Source organism: Manis pentadactyla, chromosome 3, assembly GCF_030020395.1.
Source record: "Manis pentadactyla isolate mManPen7 chromosome 3, mManPen7.hap1, whole genome shotgun sequence".
NCBI lineage: Eukaryota > Metazoa > Chordata > Mammalia > Pholidota > Manidae > Manis > Manis pentadactyla.
In genome coordinates, this window is record NC_080021.1 from 213,739,256 (window position 1) to 213,764,431 (window position 25,176).

The 25,176-nt window shown below is 49.8% G+C and overlaps 1 protein-coding gene across 16 annotated transcripts in view; it reads left to right on the forward strand.

Annotated features, from left to right (window-relative positions):
- The window catches only part of RALGPS1 (Ral GEF with PH domain and SH3 binding motif 1), a 286,396-nt gene that overhangs the window by 220,553 nt on the left and 40,667 nt on the right, over nt 1–25,176 (forward strand). For 15 of the 16 annotated variants that reach the window (XM_057499045.1, XM_057499046.1, XM_057499043.1 and 12 more), the window contains 3 exons: nt 16,870–17,007; nt 18,665–18,758; nt 23,108–23,175. In XM_057499045.1, the coding sequence (XP_057355028.1) occupies nt 16,870–17,007; nt 18,665–18,758; nt 23,108–23,175 (300 nt within the window). Of the gene's footprint in view, nt 1–16,869; nt 17,008–18,664; nt 18,759–23,107; nt 23,176–24,533; nt 25,135–25,176 lie in introns of those variants that run through there. The other variant, XM_057499050.1, reaches the window with a different exon arrangement.

Here is a 25,176-nt window from a genome sequence, read left to right on the forward strand (position 1 = left end):
CAGGTGATGTATTAAAGGCTCTCATGCAATCGCTCCGATTCTCAAAACAGCTTTGTCATGTTGGAATTATGCTCATATTGGGAAAACAGAAAATGAGACTGAGATGAATTAGATAATCTGCCCAAGTCCTGTACAACTGCTGACAGCAAAGCCCAGAAGCTGTCACTGCCCTCGTTCCTCGTCAGTAGCTGCAAAACCCTGAGTCCCTTCATGCAAACTGGGAACGCTGTATGTGATGCAAAAGTTTTGAGCACACCTGCCTTAGAAATCAAGCACACTTAGGGGGAGTGGTACAGTAGTCACAGGTTTGGCACAGGAGAAGTGTCGGTTGCCCTAAAGGTAAGCATCCTCAAAGGCTCTCATCTGAGGGCAGCCGCACTGCCCAGCTGCGCACCGCCAACCTGGGACTCTGCCTGCACACCCGAGTAGTAGCTATCTCCACGGCTTCGACTCCGTGGAAGAGAATGGGGACCCAGCACCTGGCCCGAGCTTGACCGTCAGGCCCACGAGGATGGGCAGGGAGCCTGGCTAGCTTTGCTCACTCTCTACCCCCAGAGCCCAGGGCAGAGCTTGGCAGAGACGGTGCTCAGCAACTGATTGAATGAATGAACAAACGTACTGTGTGCCAACACTGTGTCAGCTTGCTTCTATCTCCTTTAATGCTTAGAGTGGACTTAGAAGGTGGGAGCAGATGAGATGAGGCCCAGAGGGGAAGGTCTCCAGGGGCAGGGGAAGCCTGGTCAGTCCCTACTCCGTTTGCTACCCTGAAGAACAGAGAGTCCTCCCTGGCTGCTGGGCTTCCCTTCCCGAAACAAGAGGGCCCTTCCAGCTCTGGCTGTGGAGGAGGCCTGGGAGGAGGCAGGAGTGGGGCCCAGGTGTTCTCAAGACAGTCCCACTGTCCTGCCCCTGCCGTGGATGTCGTAACGTAAGGAGGGCCAGAAGAGGGAGGAGACGGGCTCCGCCAGGACTGTCTTTTCTAATAGTATCATCACCCTCTCCTGCTGCAGGGGAATGTGCACCGAAGCTTACGCACCTCACCTCTGCGTGAGGGAGGTGTCACTGTTGCCTGTTCCTTGATCTAGAGGCCAAAACTGAGCATGGCAGCCGAGGAACTGTCCTGAGGCCCCTGAGAGCAAGTAACCCTTCCCACTCACTGCCTGACCCGTGAGCCCCCACCCTAAAAGTTACCAAGGGGCTGGCTTACCAGGGTGGCCTCCAGAGGCCTGCCGAATCCCTGGTGCAGCCGCAGCTCCTGTGGGTGCTGGTCCTCCCGCTTCCAAGCCAGCCTGTCCACTGGTCAGTCCCGGTGGCTTACTGTCATCTTCATGTGTCAAAGCTGAGAAGTCTCAGCCCGTGGCAGGCGTGGTGCCAGCACCGGAGTGGACACCTCTTACTGAAGGAGCCATTTGGCGTTGGAGGCCTCAGCCCAGTGACGTGGCCGAGCCAGGGCCCTTGAGCCAGTTGCAGTGAGGTTGGTGGGCCATAAATCAGCCCTTTCTGCCTAGGCCCTTGGTAGTCCACTTGGAACTAAGTCCTGCTCTTGCCCAGGGATGTTTCCAGTCCCCAGAAGGACATCCGTCCCCTCTAAGGGCAGGGTCTACGACTCACCCTTCAGGCCTGAACTAAGGATCTGGGAGGGGAGGGGCCGCAGGACGCAGCTCCTGACGTGAAAATGGGACTGAAAGGCAGGCCCTGCAGTTGATCCTCCCGCTGAGCAGAGCATGCTGGGCCAGCCAGACCTGGATTCTAGTCATGTTTTCTCCCACTACTGGCCACCAGACCTTTGGAAGGTCACCCTACCTTTCTGAGTGTCACTTTCCCCATCTGGATGATGGGGGTGATGTTGCTTTCCTTGGGACCCTTTTGTAGATCAGCTGAGGAGACAGTCTCAGGCCCAGAGCACGAGGTCTGGCTCGGGATCACCGCACAGCTTGGCAGGCGTCAGGTATGTGTGTGCCGTCCTGCAGGAGCAGCATACGGAGGGGCGAGGCAGGGCCATGCCGTGCATCAGAGCCCGGACTCCAAAGCGAGACCTTGCTCCCACTATGTGACCTTAGACAAACCGCTTAGCCTTTCTGAGCCTCGCTTCCTCTTCTGTGAAGTGAGGACTCCATGAGACCTCATCCCAGCGCCTGGCACGTGGTCGGAGCTCAGTGACCTTGGCCAGTGTCCCCAGCATTTGCATGCCTAAGGCTCCCCCCTCCCCATGCCTGAGGACCCCCTCTCCATGCTCTGGGGCCGCTGTCCTGTCACAGGAGCCTATTGGAGCCCCTTCTTCCCCCAGATCCTTGTGTGTGGACTCTGGGTCACCAGAGGGTCTTGCTGAGAGCAAGACCCAGGTCAGACTGCTGCCAGGAAACGCTGACCAGGGGGGAGGAGCCCTTCACCCAGAGCAGTGCCTGCTGTAGTCCAGAAAAAAGGCATGTGCAAATTTTTCTTCCTTCCCGGTGCCCTGAGGCGATGCCCTTCCACCTAAGCTGAGACAAGCTGCCTTGACTCCCCATAGACCTTCTTACTGGTGTCCCTGGGCTGCCTCGCCCCCCCACCCAAGGCGCCACCACGGATGTCAGTGCCACTCAGTGTGGCCCCTGCAGCCTAGCGCAGGCTCCTGCTTTCTGGCGCTCGGTGTGCAAGTTGTTGGCAGGAAGCACCCTCGCCCACACCCCACGCTGGACTGGACAGAAATGCCCCTCCCTGGGCTCTTACAGCCGATTATGGGGTGGCTCCTCCTCTGGACCCTGCAGAAAGACAGTCGTCCCCAGAGTGTGCCTGCATCATCCCGGCCAGACACAGCCATAGAAGCTACCTGAGTTCTTGCTTTCCCACCGAGCCTCGGGGCAGCGTCTACGGGAGGGGCCTCTGGGCCTCACAGGCTGCTGACGAGGGAGCATGGCCACAGCACGTGCGATCTGTTAATAGCGCAGCCAAAAGTTGACGTCTTCTGCTGCCCTCAGCCTGTGATGGTGAAACAGTCCCATAAATTTATGGAAAAAAATGTGCATTGACCACATTTTATGGCATCCAAACTCATATATCGTCTCTTTGGGTCCTTATGCTTAAGTACCATAATTACTAGGGGAAAATATTTTCCTTCTTAAAAAAAATTAAAGCAGTTGACAAACCACCAGATGTCCAGCAACATTTCATGAATATATTTTTCTTGTCCTTGCTGCCTTAGAGAAGCTCCTCCTCGTACAGGCAAGCGGTTACCATGCACCTCCTTAGCCATTCTGGTGGGGTCTGGCGACGCCAGCCAGAGAGGGGGCCATCCACTCACTCGGAGGGTTAGGGTCATGTCCATAGGTGTTTTTTTTTTTTTTTTTTTGCACAGATCCTTGCCAAATTTTTAAAATGCAAATATTTATCCAGGATGTGTCTAGGGATGGATCCAGGACCTGGTACACACTCCTTGGGAAGATGCCTCTCTCTGTTTTCAGACCCCATATCCCCTTATATTCTTTTTTGCCTTGGTTTTTTACCTTGCTAAACTGGCCCTGCACATCAACAGTGTGTGTTTCCAAAGTACACATTTCACTCCCTGTTGCCTCTGAGGTTAATTTGTTTTAATTCTTCTGCCCTGTTTTTAGCTTCTTTGTGTTCTCATCTCAGTCATCCCTCCTTCTGGCTCATCTGGCTGTTGTCTCCCATCCCAGAAGCCTTATCTTCTTGGGCTACATTGACAAGAGAAAGTGCCCCACAGCACCCCCCACCCCGGGCCCTGGGACAGACTGTCTGGGGTGTGTGCTCCGATGTGCAGGCCCTGTGATTTGGCAGTATTTCTCCCTGTGCTCCTTGCTGGCTTTTCTTGCTCCTGAATGTTGCCTTGAACAAGATGCCATCTTTTCATCTTGGGGTTTATCAAGAGGCATTTGGGTTCCCTCTGGAAGTGCCCTGTTCTTTCTTGGGATCAGCAATCTGCAAACAGGTATGAGAGAATGGAAGGGGAAGAGGCCCTCAGATCAGCTCCTGCAGGGCTGAGTGCTGGTCATTGACCCAAGCTCTGTAGGTTTTATGTCTCTGGGTCTCTTGAGTCTGGAGACAGGTCCTAGGAGGTACAACTTGACAAGGGCAAATTTGCTCAATGTCTGTCCTCTGCATCTGTAGCATATTCCATTTCTTCCTAGATTCCTGCAGTAAGGCTGCCCATCAGGCTTAGTTGGAGAAGCAATTTTCATCTTTTTTTTTCAATTCACAAAAATGTTAGTGACAAGTCACAGGAGGCTCTGAGACAGGCTGGCTGGTCTCTTCTGGAAGTTTCCAGAAACGCTTATGTACCCCCATCGCCTCTTCAAGTTGCTTTTCTTATTTCCCAAGTAACTTCAGATACTATGCTATCCCCCTTTGGGTGTGTTACCTCCCTTAATTCTTCACCCCAGCCTTGTGAGAGTCGCACATACCAGCTCCATTTCCTAGATGAAGAAAGCAGTTGGAGAATCACCCAGGATCACACTGAACGAGTAAGTGACAATGCCAGGATTTGAACACAGGTGTCTCGAGTTTTAATATCATTCCTCTAGTGTGTGTGTTGAGCTGTAAGTATCACATATAACATAGTAAATAAGAATGTGGGCCCTAGAGCCAAATGACCTGGGCTCAGATCTCACCTCTGCCATGTATGTGCTGAGTGGCTGGGGCAGGTCACTTGCCATCTGCAGAGGTAGGGAGAGTGGCTGGGGCCGAGGAGAGGAGATTCATGAACGCCCGGAGCGCTAACGTCGTGGTCGTCCCATTTCTCTCTCCAACGCCACTGATTCCTGTGGGACCTCTCATTGACCTCTGAAGATAATTCCCTAAAGTAAGCATGTACTACAGTATTTTTCTTTTAGCAGTTTTATGCCCTTAATTATTTGTGTAATTAATGCCTCTGCCAGCCTGTACGTTTCATGGAATCAGTCATACCTGTCTACTTCCCCTCCATACCCCTGTATACCTTGTTTCCAGGATGTGGGAGGCACTCGTGAGTCTTCTAGCACTAATGCCCTTGCACGGCGGTGGTAGACATCTCACTGAGGAGGCAGGTCCCTGACACATTGCTCTGCGCCCTGGAAGCCTCCTCTCCCCACAGTGACCTGCCACCTTCCTTCGTGCTCCCCACCACCTCTGATTGGTCAGCCAACACACTTCCCTGTCACTTTGACCTCTCTTTTCCCTGCAAAGCATCCTTTGATGGTGCAGCTGGGGGTGTCCTAATGAGGGAAGCCCAGGCCCCAAAGCCTGCTGGAGTAGCAGTGAACCGTGAAGGGAAGGAGCCAGAACTGAATGAAGTTGGTAGAACCAACCGGAGTAGAAGTCTGGGTCTCCGGGAGGCGACCACAACCCAGAGACGAGGCAGTCGAGTTTCTTGAATTATTTCCCGAAGGAGTTGAGCCTGCTGGGCAGGGGAGAGGCACCTTAAGGAGAGTAGGTGTCAGGGGACCTTCCAGTCTAAGCAGGGCTCCAGCCAGTGACTGCCCGGCTCTCCTCCATCTGCCCATCCCACCCAGAAGGCACGATCCCCGACAAGCAAAGGCATGCCTACTTCCAGCGCCCCCTGCTGGTGGGGCTGAGTGCTCTGCCCTGGTGCTGCTGGCCCACAGGCCTGATGGGAGTCAGTCCTGCCTGCCCACCCAGACCTTGGAGCAGGGCTGGAAAAGGCCAGGCTGGCCCTGGGCCGGCTGGATCTGGCTGGGCAGAGGGCCTCGAGTACACAGCGTGACGGGGAGAAGGGCGGAGCCCACAGTGGCCCCACTGTGGACAGGAAGAGCCCCAGCTCCCTGTAAGGGTGTTTTCTAGGACAGTCCTGTGCGGACTTGCATGTACTAATCTCAATCAAGAAAGTCAGGGAGAGATCTTGAAAACACGAATAAATTAGTAGTCAGATGCCTTTTTTTCTTCCGAGAGGCCCAAAGAGGCTTTCAGAATTTCATTTCAGCAAAATCAGGAAAGCATTTGCTTTAAGAAAGTGAAAATCAGTTTGGATCTAGCTGATCCTCTGAAAATCTGCTGCCGGTTTTCCAGAGAATGCCAGGATTGGTGATTGAGGTTTAGAATGTCGTGTTTGGTTACACAGTTTCCATTGAGTAATGACTAAATCTGACAATGTTGCCTTTGCCTCCCTTATTTTTTTCTTACACTTAAAGACTAGGTGAAGTGTGGTCACAGTTGTGAGCGCATTAGTGGAAGTGGAAAATACTTTGGTGATTGAAGCAGCCGGCCGTGAGCTCACTCTCTGGCCGGGATCCTGGTGGCCCCGGACGTCCAGGAAGTTTTCTGTGCACAGTAGCAAATCTCTGAGCCAGAGTTGGAAAGACAAGCTCGGGAGTGTTTTCCTTGGCACGTGGGCAGCCTCGGTTTTACCCAATATGAGGCAGGTCTCCGAGGCTTGCACTGGGGGGATCGTCTTGCATTTCCTCTTGGTGACATTAGGTACTCTGGAAGCCCTTTATAGCACTCAGAGAAATATGGGTATTTAGCTCAAAGATACCAGGACACAAGGCTACTAACAGGGTGTCTGTGGAGTGGGGTGCCTGGCAGCTGAGGCCACTCTTTTCCACTGAGTAGTGGAATTTTAGTGGTCAGATTGAAGAGTCAAATAAAAACTCAACACCCAGTCCAGTTGTCCCCCAAACATTTTCTGAGCCCCTACTCTGTGCTAGGCTTGGTGCAGGCCGTTGAGAATGCATAACTGGATAAGATACAGCCCTTGCCCTCAAGGAAGGTAAGATAGATGCTGTGGTCAAGGGAAGGGCGGCCTGTTCCCTGAGGAGCCAGCCAACAGCTGGAGGAGAAGGAGGCCAAACAGGCAGGGGAGAAAACCCCTCTGGAAAATCAGAGCCTGAAGCAGGGGGCTTGTCCAGGGCACTACAGGGCACAGCTGGGCCACCACATGAGAAGAGAGTGGGAGAAGTGGCCAGAGGCTCAGGTGTGGGACATCCCCCGGAAGACCACGGACACTGCCTGTGGGGGTGGAAAGTCCTTGGGTAATTTTAAACTGGGGAGGGCATAGTCTGACTAGTTAGAAAGATCACAGGATGCAGGATGGATTAGGGATGGAGACCAAAGGCAGGGAGAGCAGTGAGGAGACCGTGCCTTGGCAATAGCCTGGAGACAGACGGGGGGCAGTCAGTAGAGGTTTGTGGCTTTTAAACCTGAAAACCGTGTCTTCAATGGGAGCTAAGAATGCTCCGAAAATCCGTGTGTAAAATATTATCCCCTTCTCTCTGCCCAAAAAATGTTTGCCTTTTTAATAGTTAAGAGGATGAAAAGACTAAAGGAAGATCAATATTGCTCTTTTATATTTCTTAAAGTAGTACATAATCATAGCTAAAGGCTGAAAAAATATAAATTGTATAAAGCAGAAAATAACCCTAAAATTCCATCCCTAAAGATGGCTCATTAACAAACTGGGCCATATATTCTCTCTCGCTCTCTTTCTCATGTGTGTGCACATGTCTGTCAGTATACGCGCACGCGTGTGTGTGTGTGTGTGTGTATAAAAAAATCATACCTGATTATTTTTTTCACTTAAAAACACATGGATATTTTTCCACATCAGTTGTCCTTTTTAATAGTTGTGTCATATTCCATTCTTGGATAAAAAATCATGTATCTAAACCATGACATTTTTCGGTTATAAATTACAAACAATGATGGAATGAATATTGCATACTTATTTTGCCAATTTGTAGGAGTATTGCTATAGAATAAATTTCTGGATGTGGAATTTCTGGATCCTGAAAAAGACACATTTGAAATTTTTGGCAGATACCCTCATGTTCTCCTCCCGAAAGTTTCTATCACTTATTCTACTGCCATCCTTGTATAAGAGGAGCTGTTTCCATACACTCCTGTCAACACAAAGTATCGTCAACCTTTCTGACCTTGCTGGTATAAAAGGCAAATATATATATATATATATATATGTATTTTTTTAAGTTGTACTTCCTTGATTACTAGTGAGACTTGAGCATCTTTCACATCTTTACTGACCATCTTTTATAAAACTGTTTACCTTTATTCTGGAATATCTTATATATTAGAACTATTAGCTGCCTTATAAATTGTAAATATGTTTCCTATTTTGGCATTTGTCTTTCAACTTTTTGTATGGTTTTTGATTTGATCACGCAAAAGTGTGTTTTCTTTTTCTTTTTTAATGTAGCCCAGTATGTCAGTCTTCTCTTTTATGGTTTGAGTTTCATGTCACACTTAAGTCTTTGCGTGCCCCCAGGTCATAAAAAGAGCCTCCTATATTGTTTGCACTATTTAGATTTCAGCCCCTAATTCATCTGGAATTTATTCTGCTTTAAGGAATGAGGCAGACATCCAAGTTTATATTTCCCTAATGGATAATCATTTGTCCCAGTACCATTTATTGAAGGACCCTGCCTTTCCCTGCCAACTTAAAATGTACCCTTAGCTCTCACTGAATGTCAGTATCTGCGTGTGTCTGTACTTGGGCTCCCCGCCCCGTGCCACTGGCTTGTCTTATTCTACAGCAGGGCCACATTGCATGACAGCTTCCCAGCACCTTTTATAACAAGCCTCTTTCTTCAGTCTTCATTTTTAAAATGTTCTGTTTCTATGTATTTACTTTTCCAGGTAAACTTCAAGAATCAATTTTAGAATCATGAAATTTGTATATTGATTAATAGTTGCCATCCTTCCCATGCTGAGTCTTCCCTCCTAAGAATATTACCTCTTTCCTCATTTATTCACATCTTTCATATCCTTAAGATATTTCTACTTTTTCAGTTTCTACGTTAGCTACCAAAGTGTGACGGTCTCAATGTGACAACTAAAGCACAGTTATAGAGAAAAAGTTCATATGTATATAAATCTTGCTTTTATTTCAGTAAATCATATTCTTCAAAGGATTAATAAGCCCAGGATACGTGCATGTTTAATTTTAATAAGTCATGTAATTTTTCTATCAAGTAAGTTTTATTTGTACAGATCTTGTACTCTTTTTTAAAACTTTTCTCCCCAGGGTTTATAGTTTTGTTTTTACTATACATAGCCTCTTTTTTTTTTTTTTCATTTTCTAGCTAATGACTTCTGGTATATAAGAATGCTATTGGTTTATGTATATTTCCCTTGAACTTAACTCTGTTATTTGCTACTAATAGTTTTTCATTTGATTATCCTAGATTTTCTAATTATATAACTAGTATGATAAGTAATATCACCTGAAAATAATGGCAATATTATGCATGTCTTAATAATTGTAACACATTTATTTATCTTGTCTTATTGGCTTATGAACCCAGAATTGGCTTGTGAACCCAGAATAGTATTAAATGAAAGCAGTTTGGAAAGTATTCTTGACTTGTTCTTATTAATAGGATTTCATATTACAAACATTGTTTCAATTTTTCTAACATGAATTCTTTATCACATTAAGGAAGTCTGTTCCGTGCTTTATCAGAAATGGATATTAAAGTTAACAGTGACTTTTCAGCCTCTCTCAAGATCGTCTGTTGAAATGTCATTGCACTCCTATGATAAGCCTATTTGCTTTATTATGTAATATACTACTAATTCAATTTCCTACTATTATTTTTAAACACTTGTGAGCTTTATCTGATAATATTTTATTTGGAATCTGTGGATCTTTATTTATTAATGAGGTTGGTCTCTTTTATATGCCATTTTTATCAGGTTTTGGTATAATGGTTATTATGCTGGTGCCATAAAAAGAACTGCAAATATTTCTGACTTCTTCTATTCTGTGGAACAGTTTAAATAACATCAGCTTTTCTTTTAAGGTTTTATGGATGGGTTCCATAAAACCATTTGGATATTGAACTTTTTAATTATAGTACCTTTCTCAACATTGTCAATATTTTTCTCTTTATTATCGAAGGTTTTGCCTCTTATCAGGGTAATTTTGGGAAGATAGATTTTCCTAGTAAGCACCCATTTCATCTAGATTTTCAAATATGCTGCCATAAAAATTATACATACTACTATTTTAACATCGCCTCTTTATTTGGAATCATATTCTCTCTCTCTCATCCCTTAGAGTGTATGTGCATCTGTGTTTTCTTTCCTTTTTCTCTGTCATACACACCAAAGGATAGTCTACTAAATGACTTTTTCAAAGAACCAACTTTCAGCTTTATTTATCATTTTATAAGACGTAACTTTAAAAGCCATTATTTCTGTTTTTATTTTTTTAATTGTTTTCTCCTACTTTCTCTGCTTCATTTTGTTCTTTTTCTAGTTCTCTATAATGAACACTAAGTTCACTTCCTTTTTATCTTTGTGAATTATTAATGGGAGCCTTTGAGGCAATGGATTTTAACCTGTGTTACATGGATTTGCATCCTTTGTGGATAGTTTGTGATTTTAATTTTAATTTCTCTCATCTCTGGATTATCTGGAGTGATTTTTCTTTCCAAACTGGTTCATTAAAAATTTTTGCTTTTACCCCTGGGATCAGAGAGGGAGTGGAATGGCCCAAGACCTACCAAAACCACGTGGATTATGAGTATGGGAAGGACAGTTTCCCCCAAAGGAAAATTGAGGGCTCTTTCCAAAAGAATTGGGAGTGGATAGTAGGCAGACCAAAGTGCCACTTTCTTCTCTACTGCCGATAGAGTTGTTGCAGGATTAAATAAGATAACACGTGTCATTTACTTAGAACAGCGTCCAGCACAAAACAAGCTAAATAACAATAGCCAGATCGGTGGCTTCTTCTCCTGCCCTTCCTAACTGCTGGTCTGAATAGCAGCGTGTGCTTACCATCCGTAGCTCTCTAGGAGAACATTTGCAAAGAGTAGGCTATCCCACTGCATCTGTAGATTACCAGGTAGTCCTCCTGTTGGGGATCTGGGATTGGCCTCATTTCACCTCCGGGAGCCAGGAGATTTGGCTCCCCTGGACCCCAGGATTCTGTGCAGGCTGCAAGATTTTGCCCACGTGCCTTTGTGATTCATGAGCCTTCATACCAAAAAGTAAACGAGGCCATGTGCTCATCCAAGAAACATGGTCTCTGACCACCTGACATGTGACTTCCTGGGTTTGGCCCCTTTCTGCAGACCTAGGAAACTTTTGTCTCAATGTCAGTGAACTTCCAATACATTTCACATAAGGAATATTCTTTAAATGAGGCTTTGTTCTGAAGTCCAGGTTTTGCATGATTGATACTAATTAGTGGGCACTAATTAACACTCAGTCTTCTGCATCTGACAGGGAGCCTGAGCTGCCTGCTGAAATCTCCTGCAGTAGATGGAATGGCTTTGTGCTCTCTTTAAAACAACAACAACAACAACGACAACAACAACAGCTCTAATGAACCACTACTTTGTTATTTCATTTGGAATTTTTCAAGACGGTTTATGTGATCAAACCACACAAGTATAGTTCTGGGTGCCAGCACTCCTCATTTCTGAAGTTTGAAAGTAATCTTTTCAAGGCAGAGCAGGAGAACATGTAAAAAGCCTTTCACCTCAAACTTTAAAAGAGAAAAAATGGAAAGTGTAAGATGGAAATGTGGCATATTTTTATGCTGTAGAAGGTTTTTTTTCCCCCCTCAACAGAGCAGAAATTTCCTTATTAAATAGATAGCTGTGTGAGAAAAACCAAAACTGGCCTCAGGATGGAAGTGAGGCGGGTGATGATGGGGGGAACAAGACAGCAGTGAGCTGCTGGGCTTGTGGCAGAGCCCGGGGGCCAGCCGCGGGCTCTGGCGCTGGGGGCCAAGAGTGCCCAGCTTTAAGCAGGCTCTCTGCCAGGGAGCATGGGTGTCTCTCAGCTTAAGAGAGGGCGTCTGTTTGGGAGGGCACCTCCTTTGTCAGCCTGGCACTTCCTCCTCGGGCCCAGGGCATCTTGTGGACACCCCTCGTGGGGGGCCTGGATTCAGGGTCAGGAAGAAGGTTTGGCCACGTGCCCCTGGGGTTGGGAGCAGCCCAGATGCAGAGGGCACCCACATCAGAGTGAGCTGTGGGTCCCGGGTCTCTGTTCCCCACCGTGGCAGTCTGGCTGCCACCCCAGGGCAGCCACAAAAGCGTCACCGGGCCCCAGGCCCTGTGCAGGGCATGGGAGGAGGGGGCAGAGCACACGTGTTCTGGGCCGCTGTCTGCCTCAGAGGAGGTCTTTTCTGCAGGCGGGTGAGCCCCGGGGGAGACTCCAGTCTGGCTCTGGGAGGCCAACGTATTCTGCAAGGAGGTGGGGCTGGCCCCCACTCTGCGGCTGGGACCCCGGGCCCTGTGCCAGCCAGTGGCTCCTGGCCCCTGGTCCTCAGTGTGGCTCTCGGTCTTAGGTCTTTGGAGTCAGACAGGCCTGAATTCAAATCCTGACTCCCCCACTTTCAAGTGTATGACCTTGAACAAGTCACTTCTCTTCTAACCGGGGAAATGGCGGCAGAGCGCCCACGGTGGAGGTGGAGGTGGGGGGGGTCACTGCGAGGGTGCCGTGGTGCGGGCGTCGCCAGCCTCTCCTGCTGCGGACAGCAGTTTCCTCTGATGCGTCCGCACCTCCCAGTTCGGCCCCAGTCCCTGGCACTGCTCGGCCCCATGGCAGCCAGGGCCAGTGGCTGGTCCAATTCCTGTCCATCTTAACAGGGCCAGTAACACAGTGTCGTCTGCTGTGGTAACTGTATAAATAGGGAGGGAGCTGAGACATCCCAGCTGTGCTGCCCCAGCCCAGACGGAATGTCCAGTGAGGGCCTCTCTGAGGTGGGTGGCCGCCACATGGTGGGCATCTAGGCGCCGTCCAGCTGGGCTCCTCCCTCCCATGGGCACCCCAGTGCTGCCCCAAGTGGAGCCTTAGAGCCAAGTTTGGGGTCAGCTCAGCTTCTTGGGCACATCAGTGGTCCAGGCTCTGGGCCAGGAGCCTCCTCACAACCACCATCATTACCCCTAATCACAGTCAGGGAAACTGAGGCCCAGAAGGTAAAAGGCTTGCCTGAGGCCACCCAGCTGGTAAGTGGCAGAGCCAGGGTTCCGAGTCTTCTGGCCCCAAGCCCCCACACTCTCCTGCTCATGCCACAGCTGCCTGTCATGTGGCAGAGCTGGCAGGGCCTCCGGGCCTGCATAGGCCCACCGATGACGGGACTTGGGATACGCTGTGAGGTGTGCCAGGGAGACAGCGGGAGGAGGGGGGCGGTGAGGCAGGGGGAGGTTGCTACAGTCTGGTGCTGAACCTTCTTGGACAGTGTTGACCCCAGAGGGGACATCAGGCAGGGAAAGCCACAGCCTGGGTACTCTGGGTCCAGCCATACCTGCATCTTGCCTCGCTGGCTGCCAGACGCCAGAATATCTGCCTGGGGTAAAGAAGGTCTGACAATATGATGGCCTGTGTTCGAATCCTACCTCGCCACTTCCCAGCGGTGTGACGTCTGAGAAGCAATGCAACACTCTTGGCTTCAGATTCTTCCTCTAAAATAGAGACAAAACCGCACTGACAACAGTGGTGTTACAAATCAATAATCCGGGCAAAGCTTTTAGCTTAGGACCTGGCACATAGTTAGTGCTCAGTTTTATCATTATTTTCATCACCTGACTCTCAGTGTCTCTTTCTGCAGCCACAAAATGAGGGCAATAATGTACTTCAAAAGGTTACTGTGTGGCTTAAATAAAATACACCTCCATCCCTGCGTTTCATCGCTCTGCTCCGGCTGCTGGGGACTGAGCCCCCGGAGCAAGATGCACTTCCTCCTCTGATGGGCTTAAGTCTGATGGGGGAATCGGACATTAAATACATGAATAATACGAATAAGTGTCTAACTGCAGTTGTGGAGCGTGCTAGCGTGCCAGCCATATATAGGGCGTAGCACAGCATTGGTGCAGTACAAGCAGGAGGTGGCTATCCTTGATCTCATTACTGTTTTGGCACTTAAATATTTCCAGTTATGAGCTAATAACAACACTGAAAAGATTCCGCTGGATTTGTGCGGGATTAACTGTAGCAGAATTGCTGCAGATGGAGCTGTTTTTGTTGTGGGAGTGAAAGGCTGTTTATACAGAGGTTCTGCCCGGGCGCTGCCAAGGATCAGGGTCTCCTCAGGCCACGGGGCCAGGAGGCCTCCTTTGGGAGGCCCCTCCGTCCTCAGCACGTCACGGCCACGGCCTATGCTCTCAGGCCCTGGGGAGTAGATGTGTGGGAGTCTGTGTAGCTTGTGGGGGGATCGACAAGCATTCTGATGCTGGAATTTGCTCTTATGTGGTAGTGAGCTCCCCATGCCCCCAGGTGAAAGCAGGGGCTGGGGTGGAAACGCCGTGCTGAGCTCCTCCTGGCCTCTGTTTGCAGAGCTCTGGGCCTGAGAGGAAGCCAAGGGGCCCGCTCTGGTCCTCACAGGGCAGCCTAGGGCAAGCCTCCCATGCTAAGGGTGTCACTTGAGAAAAGGTGACTCCCCACGTGTCTCTGATGGCCAGTGGGTAGGTCAGAAAATACAGGCACCCAGACAGACCTGGGCTCAAACCCACACACCCACTGTGAGGCCTCAGGCAGGTTTCTTAACCTCTCTGAGCTTTAGTTTTCTCCTCACCCCCGGCTTGATGGGAGGATCACGGGAGTCAGAAGGGCGAGTCTCCTTCTTGGAGTAGACCCCCGGTCATCACCTGCTTCCCTCTCCCTGCCTGCTCCTCGGTGTCTCTGCTCCTGGCTGGGCATTCACTCTGCCACTCAGTCCGCTGGGTTCAAGTCTGCACAGAGGCTGCATCTGGAGCAAAGCCCCCTGACGTCCCTCATCTCACACGCTCGCGCTCAGCACTAGAGGATGCTTTCTGTCGTGGCTGAAGCGCTAATGGGCTTTTCAGGCCTGCCGCTGCTGAATCCCGGGGGAGGCGACTGACTTACATTTTTAAGAGGGGAGAGGAAAAACAAGGTTGAGAGAAAGAATAAATCTGTGAATGTCAACCTACAAACTTGGAGCTTCTTTACAAGGAAAACTATTTCTAATTATTAAAATTTTGGGAACATGGTGCCATTAGAAAGAAAGGAAGTAGAAATAGCTCCTATGAGAAGTGCTAGCATATGTTTCTGTGATTTAACGGTTTCCTGTAACAATGAGTAGCTATTTTAAAAGCAGACGAATGACTCATGGCATCCAGCACAGTGGTCTTCTGTGATGGCAGGAAGCATGTACTCCAGGGAGCAGACTTGGGTTCAACTCCCATCTCCAGCGTTTACCAGCTGTGTGACCTTGAATGAGTTATACTCACTGAGTTATACAACTGAGTCTCCTTTTGCTCCTCTGTAAAATGGGTTGTTGTGAGGATAAATAACACAATGAATGTGTAAGTCAGTACAGTGCTCCATCCCAAAGCCCACAACTTATCATACTAAGCATCTGGCTAATTACATTGTAATAATTCTTAGTAGCTTAGTAGTAAACCTTTAAGGCTATAAATTTTTCTCTGATTACCATTTTGGTCTGATCCCATAAATTTTTATATGTGGTGTTCTTATTGTCATTGCCTTTGAATAGATTTTTACCTAAGAGTTGCTTATGAGTACATGTATGCATGTGTGTGTGTGTGTGTGTGTGTGTGTGTGTGTGTTTTCCAAATGGTTAGAAGTTTCTTCTATATTTATTACCAAATATTAGATGTAAGGTCAAAGAATTTGGATAACATAGTATTTACTTTTTCAAATTTATTGAGTTCTTTATAGTTTAGCACATAATCAATTTGTATAAGCATCCCATAGGTATTTGAAAAGAGTTAAGTTTTCATTTATAGAACACCAAGCTTATTAATTTTGTTACTCAGATATTGTATTCATATATGCACATATATACATGTATCTATGTACATACCTATATATGTATGTATATGTGTATATTTTTGTATGTACACACATATGCACATGCATGCAGACACACACACAAATTCTAGAAAAGATGTGCCAAAGCCTCCCACTACGGTGTGGCTTTGTTGAATTTACTTTTCATTTCTTTGCTTTTTTGTGTGTGTGTATTTTGATGCAATGTTGTTTTGTGCATAGGGATTTATAATCATTAGATCTTTTCAATCAACTGTGCTTTTCATTAATATCACTCCTCTTTTCCGTGTTCAGTGTTTTTTGCTTTACATTGCTACTCCTGTTCAACCTCACCAGTATTACAGGTACAGTGGCAATACTCAGGGAGGGCTGCTTGGGGCATGCCCACTATCCATCCACATCTCCAGAGAGCCTGCGTGCTGCCCCGCAGTAAGTGGGTCACACTGCACAGCCAGTCCTCTCTTGTCCTTGACCAGGGGGCTTGTCATGAATTCCCACTGGGGTGATACCATGAGGCCGTGCCAAGCTCAACCCTGGCCTATCACAGTGATGTTTTTATATCACATGTTATTTTCATATTAAGCACTGTTAAGAGAATTCCCTGTCTAGGCTGAGTTATTTGTACCAAGTACTGTTGCTTTTTTGATTTCTCCTTTTGTCCCTTCATTTATGATTTGGGGGCGTGTGTATATATGTATATGTGTGTATGTGTGTGTGCAGATAGATAAATAGGCAGACATACCGCTACCTGAATAAATGAAAAACTGAATTCAGGCCAAATGGGTGTTCTCCTGGATATGACACCTTAGACCTATTAGACTTCATCGGCTGGTGAAAGACACAAGTATTCATTCATCCCTCTCATGTCCTGTTATTTTCCACTTGGGTTACAGGCAAAAACCCTTGTTGCTGGAGAGAGTGTGGACTAGAAATGCTAAATCTTGCCAGCATTCATTCTGGTGATTGCTCAGATGTTTGATTTACAGGAAAGCAGTCTATGTTAAAACTTGGTAGTCAGGATTGGAATTGCAATCCAAATAGTATCTCAGTTTTTCATAACTCACCTTTTATTCCTTTTAGCAGCTAAGTGCTGATTTGCATAATTTCATTCCAATTAATGGTAAGTGCTTACCATCATTAACTATCTTCTTTAAATTTCAGGGATCTATCTTCTGGATTTAATCTACATTGATTCTGCATATCCTGCCTCAGGCAGCATCATGGAAAATGAACAAAGATCCAATCAGATGAACAATATCCTCCGAATTATTGCTGATCTACAAGTTTCCTGCAGCTACGGTTAGTACCCGTGGTTGCTAGAATTGTGATATTTTATATCACTGAAATTTGGGTCCAGCACATTATCAGTGAGACAGCTCTAGAAACCAGGTGGTCCCACAAAGGTCCTCATTTTAATATCTTGAGCATCAAACGTGGGCTAGATCCTTTACACACGCACTTGATCTTCAAAGACTTTGCAAACCGATGGTACCGTCCCTGTATTACAGATGAGGAAACGGGCTGAAAACAGTTGACTCACTCGTCTGAGACCACAGACACCAGCCCTGTCCGGCTCCAGGCTATTATTCCTGAAGAGGCTTGGGGGCAGTTCCTGGCAGCTCTCCTCCAAGTAGAGCTGGGGACCCAGGCTCCTCCATCTGTGGCTCTGGGGTGGGGGGGCGTCCCGTGGTCTCAGCGGTGTCCACTGCATTCAACATCAGCTGGCACATGCAGAAAGAAAACATCACACAGAGTGGGTTTTGTGGGCCGGACTTGCCTGTGGCGCTCATCACTTCTGCTGAGGGAGGCTAGGGATGTTATACAGCCGGAGCCTCAGCGCAGGGACGTTTTGCTGGAGTGCAGTAAAAGCTGCCTCTTCCTACAGGTATTTTCACTGGCATCTTCCCGATCATCAGCCCCATGAAGCAGGTGTCCTTGTCCCCACTTCAGAGACGAGAACACTGAGACTCTAGAGAAACAAAATGACCTGTTCTGAATCTTGCAGTGAGGGGGCAGAGCCATCAGGTGCTCCCCTCAGCACCTGGACACGCACCCCCAAGAAACAAAGCCGTTCCCCACCCTCTTTCTGCTCCTCTTTGCAGCCTCCACTGCTGCCTCCACCTCTCCCCTTACCCTGTTCTGTTCCACCTGGTGGGGAGCACCAGAGAGGGTCGGGGAGGGTGTCCAGCCCCCTCAGAGGAAGTGCAGTAATGTGTAAGAGTCTGTGGAGAGCGGCTGACATGGTCACTCTGGGAAAGAAGCAGAGCAGTGCGGCAGAGGCCTGGGGCGACCTGGGGGCGTGAGCTGCGTGGCTGCTGTAGCACCTTCCTCTGTGCAATGGGCGTTTGACTTCCCCCAAGTGCGGCAGATGTGAAGGTTAAAGCAGATGCCTTCTAGGCATCACCTGGGACAGAGCCTGGCCCGAAACAGGTGCACAGGCCTCTAGGCCCTTCCCTTCCTCCTCAGGACAAAGCAGACATCCCATGGGCCAGACTCGAAAGCTGTGCCGGGGCCTGGGTCGGGCCTCCACACCAGGCTGGATGGGTGTGTTCATTCATTCTTGCATTCTTGTCGCATAGTGGATGGGCAGGTGTGGGAGGGCCCAGTTACCCAGCAGGAACCTGTTTTAGGGCACAGGCCCCTGGCTCTGGCCTGTTTCTGGAGGCCATCTTTCCCCAGCTAAGGAACTGGGTGACCTCAGGTGTGTCTGCAGCCCAGCCATCATGGAGCAGTGGGCACTTGAGGGCAGAAGGCAGGCCAGATAGGATGACCCCCGTGTGCCCAGTGCCCAGCACAGGGCCTGGCCCAAGGGACCCTCAGCAACTGCTGAAGGAATGAATACATGCCTGAATACCCAAGGAGCATCTCACACTAAGCTCCGTGATGCCTACATTTCTCGTTTGCGGCCTGGAAGTGGGGAGAGACTGAAGCCTCTGGGTTTTATCCACTTTCGCAGATCACCTCACAACCCTGCCCCACGTGCAGAAGTACCTGAAGTCCGTGCGCTATATCGAAGAGCTCCAGAAGTTTGTGGAAGACGACAACTACAAGTAGGTGCCCCCTCTCTTGCCTGGCCCTTGTTGGGACCAGTGTGTCACCACCAGCAGGCCTTATGAAAGGTCCCTGCAGCAGCACCCGCGACCCAGCACACACAAGCACGCACATGTGTTGTGACCTCTGACCCACAGCGATGCTGTCTAAGCATCTCCTCCCTCTGGCCTCTGGCCCAGCCCCACCAGCTCTGTGGTTCCGAGGAAGGTGTCTTGTGAACTTCTCGGTGTGGCTTTCCTGTATCACGTGGGTAACAGGACTTTGGACTGCACAGCTGAGCATGGTGCAGGCTTTGTGCTGCGTTCTCATGAGTAACCCCCTGACTCTTGGTGCTGGGTAGAAGGGCAGCTCCCACTTTCTGCGGGACCCCGGCTCTCTGGCCCCGGCTGAGCCCCCACCTCCAGAGCCCACCCAGCTCTTTCAGAGGCCAAGGCCCCTGTGGGCCCTTGGGTCTCATCTTCTCTTCACCATGCTCTGGCTTTTAGTTCTTTCTTCATCTGTGGCACCTGGGGATTTATCCAGCAGGTCTGTCTGTCTGCCAAATTGACTGGATGGCCTCTTGGCTCATTTTGAACTTGAGGTCCACTAAGAGCCTCAGTCCTTTTTGTATAACTTGATATATCAAGGCAAGTCTTAGCCATTTTGCCGTGGATCATTTACCTCCCAAATCTCAACTTTACATGTATTCTTTTAAATGTCACCTTACTGGTTGCTTCCAGCATATACTGTGATTTCTGACTCCCATTATCCTATATGTTTGTTTACTCTCTTCCAGTTTCATGTCTGAAAATCTAATCAGTTTGATTATTTATTCTTGATCTAAGTCATTAAAACTATAGAGAACTGTGGCAACTAGAGACACCCCCAGGTTACCCCTGATTCACTCACCAGGACTTCGGGAGTGTCTGTGCAGACAGCTGCACGTCTGGCCACCGCTCCGGTAGTGGTTCTCAGCCTGAGCTATGAATCAGAGTTGCCTGGGAAGCTTTCTAACCATCCATATGTTTCGGGGAGAGCCTGGAAATTTATATTTTTTCAAAGCTCCCTAGGTGGTCCTCATGATTAGGTATCTTTGGGGGCATAGACATAATTCTTTAGTTGTTATCATATAATATTTTGCTAGAATATAATACAGTATTTTGGCCTATTATTGAATAGTATCAACAATAGATGAGGCCAGAGATTACCACTAAAGTTATGTTTGCTATAAGTTAAGCTCATTTTACTTACAAGACATTTGCTGTTCCTGAAAAGAGTACCCCAGAGCATAAAATATTCCCACTTAGGTTCTGGGGTAATATTTTCCATTCATGTGCCAGTAGTGCAATTAAAGAGACAGCAGTTTTTCATTAACGCTAATATCCTTTAAGGAGAAAAATGGTCTATAAATACTTCTGGCCATGAGATAATCCTTGGACAAGCTGCAGATCATGAGTAATTACTCCTTCCATTCTGAAGAACACTAAACACCCCCAGCCCTTCATGCTAAACAATAGTCAGCCTGGAATTAACAAAGGCCTTTGCTGTGGTCCCAGTGGGCAAACCCAGGGAGCCGCCCACCCCCTCACCCCTGGGCCCAGACCACGGAGGCGGTTCCTTCCCAGGGAAGCTCTGGCTCTGCCTGACACGGACTGGCGGGGCTTGTGCCTCTGCTTGAGGAGCCCGTCCTCCCCTCGCACCTGGTGGCTTGTTCCCCTCCCCAAAGGACACAGGGGCTTGTTTTGACCTTGACGGCATTGCATTTCTAACGCCCTGCCTCCATCTTCTTTGGAGGCATTGCCCAACCAGTGCTTTGTTTTTCTCAGCCCTTAGGCTATTTTGTTTTCTTTAAGAAAACTTACCCCAGTTCCCACCACCTAGGAAGCATGACCATTAGCTTTAAGTGAACATTATTTTTCTATGCAGAGAAAGTACATATGTATATACACAGAGAGAAGGATGGGCAGATGGACGGATGGGAGGGCAGAATTTATCAAAATTGGCTTGTGCCATGCTTGCTGTATTAACTTTCATTTTATTTTAATTTAAACCGGCAAAAGGCAGTGAGATAAAATATAAGGAAGTGCTGCTCTTCAAATAAATATTTCTTGACCACAAGAGAGAATATTTCCTTAAAAGAACCTTCTAAGATTAACAAGAGAGGTCAGGAAAAACAGTGAGAGGCTGGGGTCGGTAACTCCCTTCTAAGCAGGTCTCCGTCGCAGCAAGTGCGGTGACTCTGGTTATGGAAACGAGAACGTCAGCCTTCTTCCCTTCTTTCCCCTCGCCTTCACCATCTTCCAGTTTTCTCGTCAGTTGTATTACTGTCGTTTCTACATAGTCCAAGCTGATAAGGTGCACATCCTGCCAGGAATCATCGAGCCTCCTGTTCAGTGCTTTGAAACAGATTCAGTTCCTACCACCTGTTGTTTCTCCACCGCGTCTCCATTCCTGGAGTCTTTATTTTAAATAATCCTTTGTTTAGCTGCATTTCACCACGAAGAAGGAGGCTTTCATGGGTCCTACATGCTCTGATTTCTTTCGTGAAAGTGCCCACAGCCGCCGAGCTAGGCCGTGCTCCTCCGGGGCTCAGGGCCTGCCGCCTGGCCCTCTGGCACTGCCCAGGGCTGTAGAGAAGGCTCAGACCCAACGGGTCTTTCCTCGTAAGCTTGGCGGCTTTGCCTGTCTGCTGGATGGAGATTTCCTCGTGGTGCCCAAGCACAAGGGGAAGACCCCAGGGCGGGGGGTCCCCGTCAGCCTTTCCCGGGGCGCTCTGTGCTTTCTTCCTCTCAGATCAGCTCCTTGGGCCCCCGCCTGCCTCCGTCTCTGTGCCATTCCCTGGCTTTCCTCCCTCGGGGAATTGTGTGTCGGGTGCCCTCTGCCTTCCACGTCCACTAGCTTCTTTGATGGCTGCTGTCTCCATCTTTTTCAGCGTTTGTCACACGGTAGGAAGCCATTCAGTCCTTGCCCAAGGCAGCCCTCGGCTGGCTCCGCTAGGTCCCCAGTCTGCCTCGTCACCCTAGTCCTTGGTGCCGTCACCTCCGTTTCCAGGTGCCGCTTTATTCAGCCCTGTTCTGAAGGAGCTGTTCCGTCCAGAGCACTGGGGCCACTGTGTGGCCCGGGCTGCCCGCTGGGCTGTGCCTGGAATCTTCCTCCCTCCTTCTCCTGGGAGAGGATGTGTACTAGGTCGCCTCGCTCCCACCGAGAGACTCCATCCGGGCAGTCCATGGCTTGATAGAGGGAGGTGACATCTGACCCTGCTGGCGTGTGAGTGACATGGGCTGGCCTCCCCCTGCTGTGCCGTGAGGCCCCCGGCTGCCTAGTCCTGCCCTTCCTCAGAAGCCCCGGGGAGAGCAGGTCTCATTTAGAGGAGGGAGCTCTACGGAAGGCCTGTGTCAGGGTTTCTCCACCTGGTTGGGACTTAGCCCACTGCAGACTGGGGTGCCCTTGGGCTTCAAATCCACCGCCAAGGGAGCGTTCCTGCCCATCAGAGTATCCACCATGCTCCCCACCCACTTCATCTATTCCCCCGGCATCTGGTGCCACTCAGAAGAGGGGAGGCATGGTAAGGACCCCCTCTCAGACCTACTGAGAAGTCTCAGAGGGCAGCGAGCTGTGCCATGTTACAACTCTTGGTCAGACTTCAGAATCCTCTTTTTTTTCATTGGCTGCAAGCTTCTGAAGGTCATGGCTTCAGTTAATCCCCCTTCCTTGTTGAGTTGCAGCTGGTAAAATTCTTTTACTCCTAAGCCTTTATACTTGCTTGTTGGTTTTATTGGGAGGGGAATCTGGTATCTGGCTTTACTCTGTCATTTTGACCCAGAGGTTCTTAATTGGTGCTTAGAAGATAGTGATATTGAGGTGCCAGCCCTCGTCACCCATCCATGGCCTTGTGCCTCTCTGGGGGCTTCTGAGAGAGGGTGCGGTGTGTTGGCTTAGGACCCCGGGCTCAGGCCAGGCGTCCTGGGCTTGCTGTCCCGCCCCGTCTGCCGATAGCCCTTCGCGTCTGGGGAAGCTGCCTAACCTCCGTGCTGCTCAGTTTCCTCATCTATGAGACGGGGTTGGAGAGCGTGCCCGGGGCCCAGGGCTGTCTTGAGAATGACCACGCTTGTGCCCGGCAGACGATGGGCCGCGGTTGCTCTCTGGACTGTGTCTTCCTTAACTGCTCTTTCTTGGTCGTGGGAATCCCCCGGGAACCTCAGAAGGAAGGGGCCAGGATCTGGAGCAGACCTCAGAGCGTTCCTGGGCTCTGTGACTATAGAGTCGCCCTCAACAGCAATCTGGCCTCCCAGTTCTGAACACACACGTGTTCAGTTCCCCCTCTGGTACACCAGAGCCCATCTGACCTTGTGAAAATCTTTGTTTTCAGACTGTCACTCAGAATTGAACCAGGAAGCAGCTCCCCGAGACTCGTCTGTTCCAAGGAAGATCTTGCAGGTATTGTGGCCACTGGGGTCAGGGCAAACTGCTGATAGCCCAAACATGGCTGCCAGGGTTGATGTTGACCATGGAGCCAGAGGGCACACTTGAGTTTGCAGGTTGGTGGTCTCAGCTGTCCCTGCTCACATGCAGCCCCTCCACACCAACCCATGCAGGCCCCTGATCACTTGGGGCCATTGAGGGACCCCTCTGTGCTGGGCTTCCTGGAAGACCCCCAAGAGATCAGAACCCCAAGCTACCTGCACAAACAGAAAACTCTAGGGTCTTCTGCAGGTCAGCTGGACTCTTATCATCAGGCCTGCAGTCCAGGTGCGGGTTGGGGTGCCCTGGAGGGGTGCACAGCATGCCTGGGTATTTGGTACTACCAGGCCCAGAGGGCTCCCTCTCCTGGAGCATCAGTTTTGTTCACATATTTGGGACACACATACAGCGTCCCTAGTGACTGAGAGCCTGGGCTTTGAAACCAAGCCCGAGCGTGCTGTTCCTCGCTTTGGCACTTCTCCTCTGTGATCAGAGCTGCCGTGACGCCCAGGCAGGTGCACACCTGTGAAGTGCTCTGCCCATGTGGGCACACTGTGAGGGTGGGCACCGTCCTGGCTGCTCTCTTGTCACTGCTGTAATGGCAGCCTTTACTTACACTCCAGCCACCTCCCAGTAACGGAGGCTGACTTTGCTGCCGCCCGGGAGGGACCAGACTGGGGGCAGGGCTCCCACCGTTCTTCCTCGCCTGGCTTTGAGCTTGGGCCTCACCAGCCTGGCTTCTAGGCCACTGTAGTCTCAGCCAAATGACTTCACTCCTGAGGACCGCAGTTTGCTTACCTGTAAAATGGAGATAATAAAGCCTCCATCCTGGGGTTGCGAATGTCAAAATTGAAGTGATATTTGGAAGGCACTCAATGTAGAACCTAATGGGCAGCAAGCATTGGGCAGGAGGGGCTGTCGCAGCTCCTGCCTGGTGGTGGCCCACCTTCAGCCTGTGGACCTGCTCAAGCCGTCCTCTCCACTCTGCGGAGCCAGAGTGTAGCATCACATCTCCCACTGGGCTCGATGCCATGGGGCCTACAAGAGGCAGTGTCGCCCCCTCCCTAGCTCCACCAAGCAGGACCTCCTCCCTGACTCCTGGGGTTTCCTGCTGGCAACCATGTGCAGGCAGGACCCAGCCCCTCGCCCTCCTGGGGGACCCAGGCTAACCTAGCAGAAGGGGACACTGGTTGAGCCACAGAGCCTTGGGAGGAGCTGCCGTCCACACCTCAGGAGACAAGTCCTGGCCTAAGCCTGGTTTCCACAGGGTTCCACGAGCTCAATGCTAAAACATCCTCTGCAGTCTCATCCCTAATCCACGGCCTTGCACCCAGATGACCTTCCAGCAAGGGAGACCGGGGAGAAGCTGCAGGTCCCGGCCTCATCTCCACCTGCTCGGCTCTTCCTTGTCCTGGAGCACCTTCCCTCCTCAGCCATCAGGGCGCCTGTCTGCTGCGCGGTCACCTGCTCCGGGCCTGCTGGGGGGCTCGGGGGTGGTTCCCAGGAGGGATGCAGGAAGGAGCAGCAGGAGAGTGGGCTCAAATACCCAGACGTGCTGCCCTTCTAAGTCTCCTCCAAATTAGTTTGACCAAGAGGCCTCTGCCATCTTATCTGGTTCATAGGCCTTAACAATAGAAGCCAAGTGTCTGGCCTTTCCCAGGGGCCGAGAAGTCCCCATGGCCACACTTCCTGTCTACCCTCCGGGCAGTACCAGAGGATTCATCTCCAGTGCCCTGTTCTGCACCCTGATGCTGCTCCTTCTGCCCCTGTGGGCCTGCCCAGAGCCTCCTCCCTTCCCCCTGCATGTTGGAGCCATTGAGCAGGGAGAAGTGGGAGGGCCAGGGGTCGTGTCTCAGCCTTGGCATGAGGGGCTGGCTCTGCCCCTGTCCAGCAGGCCTCTCCCTTCATAGGCCAAACTCAAGCCTCATCTCTGCTTGAAAGAAGCAAGGCTTCTGGAAAGTTCCCCACCCAGGCCCC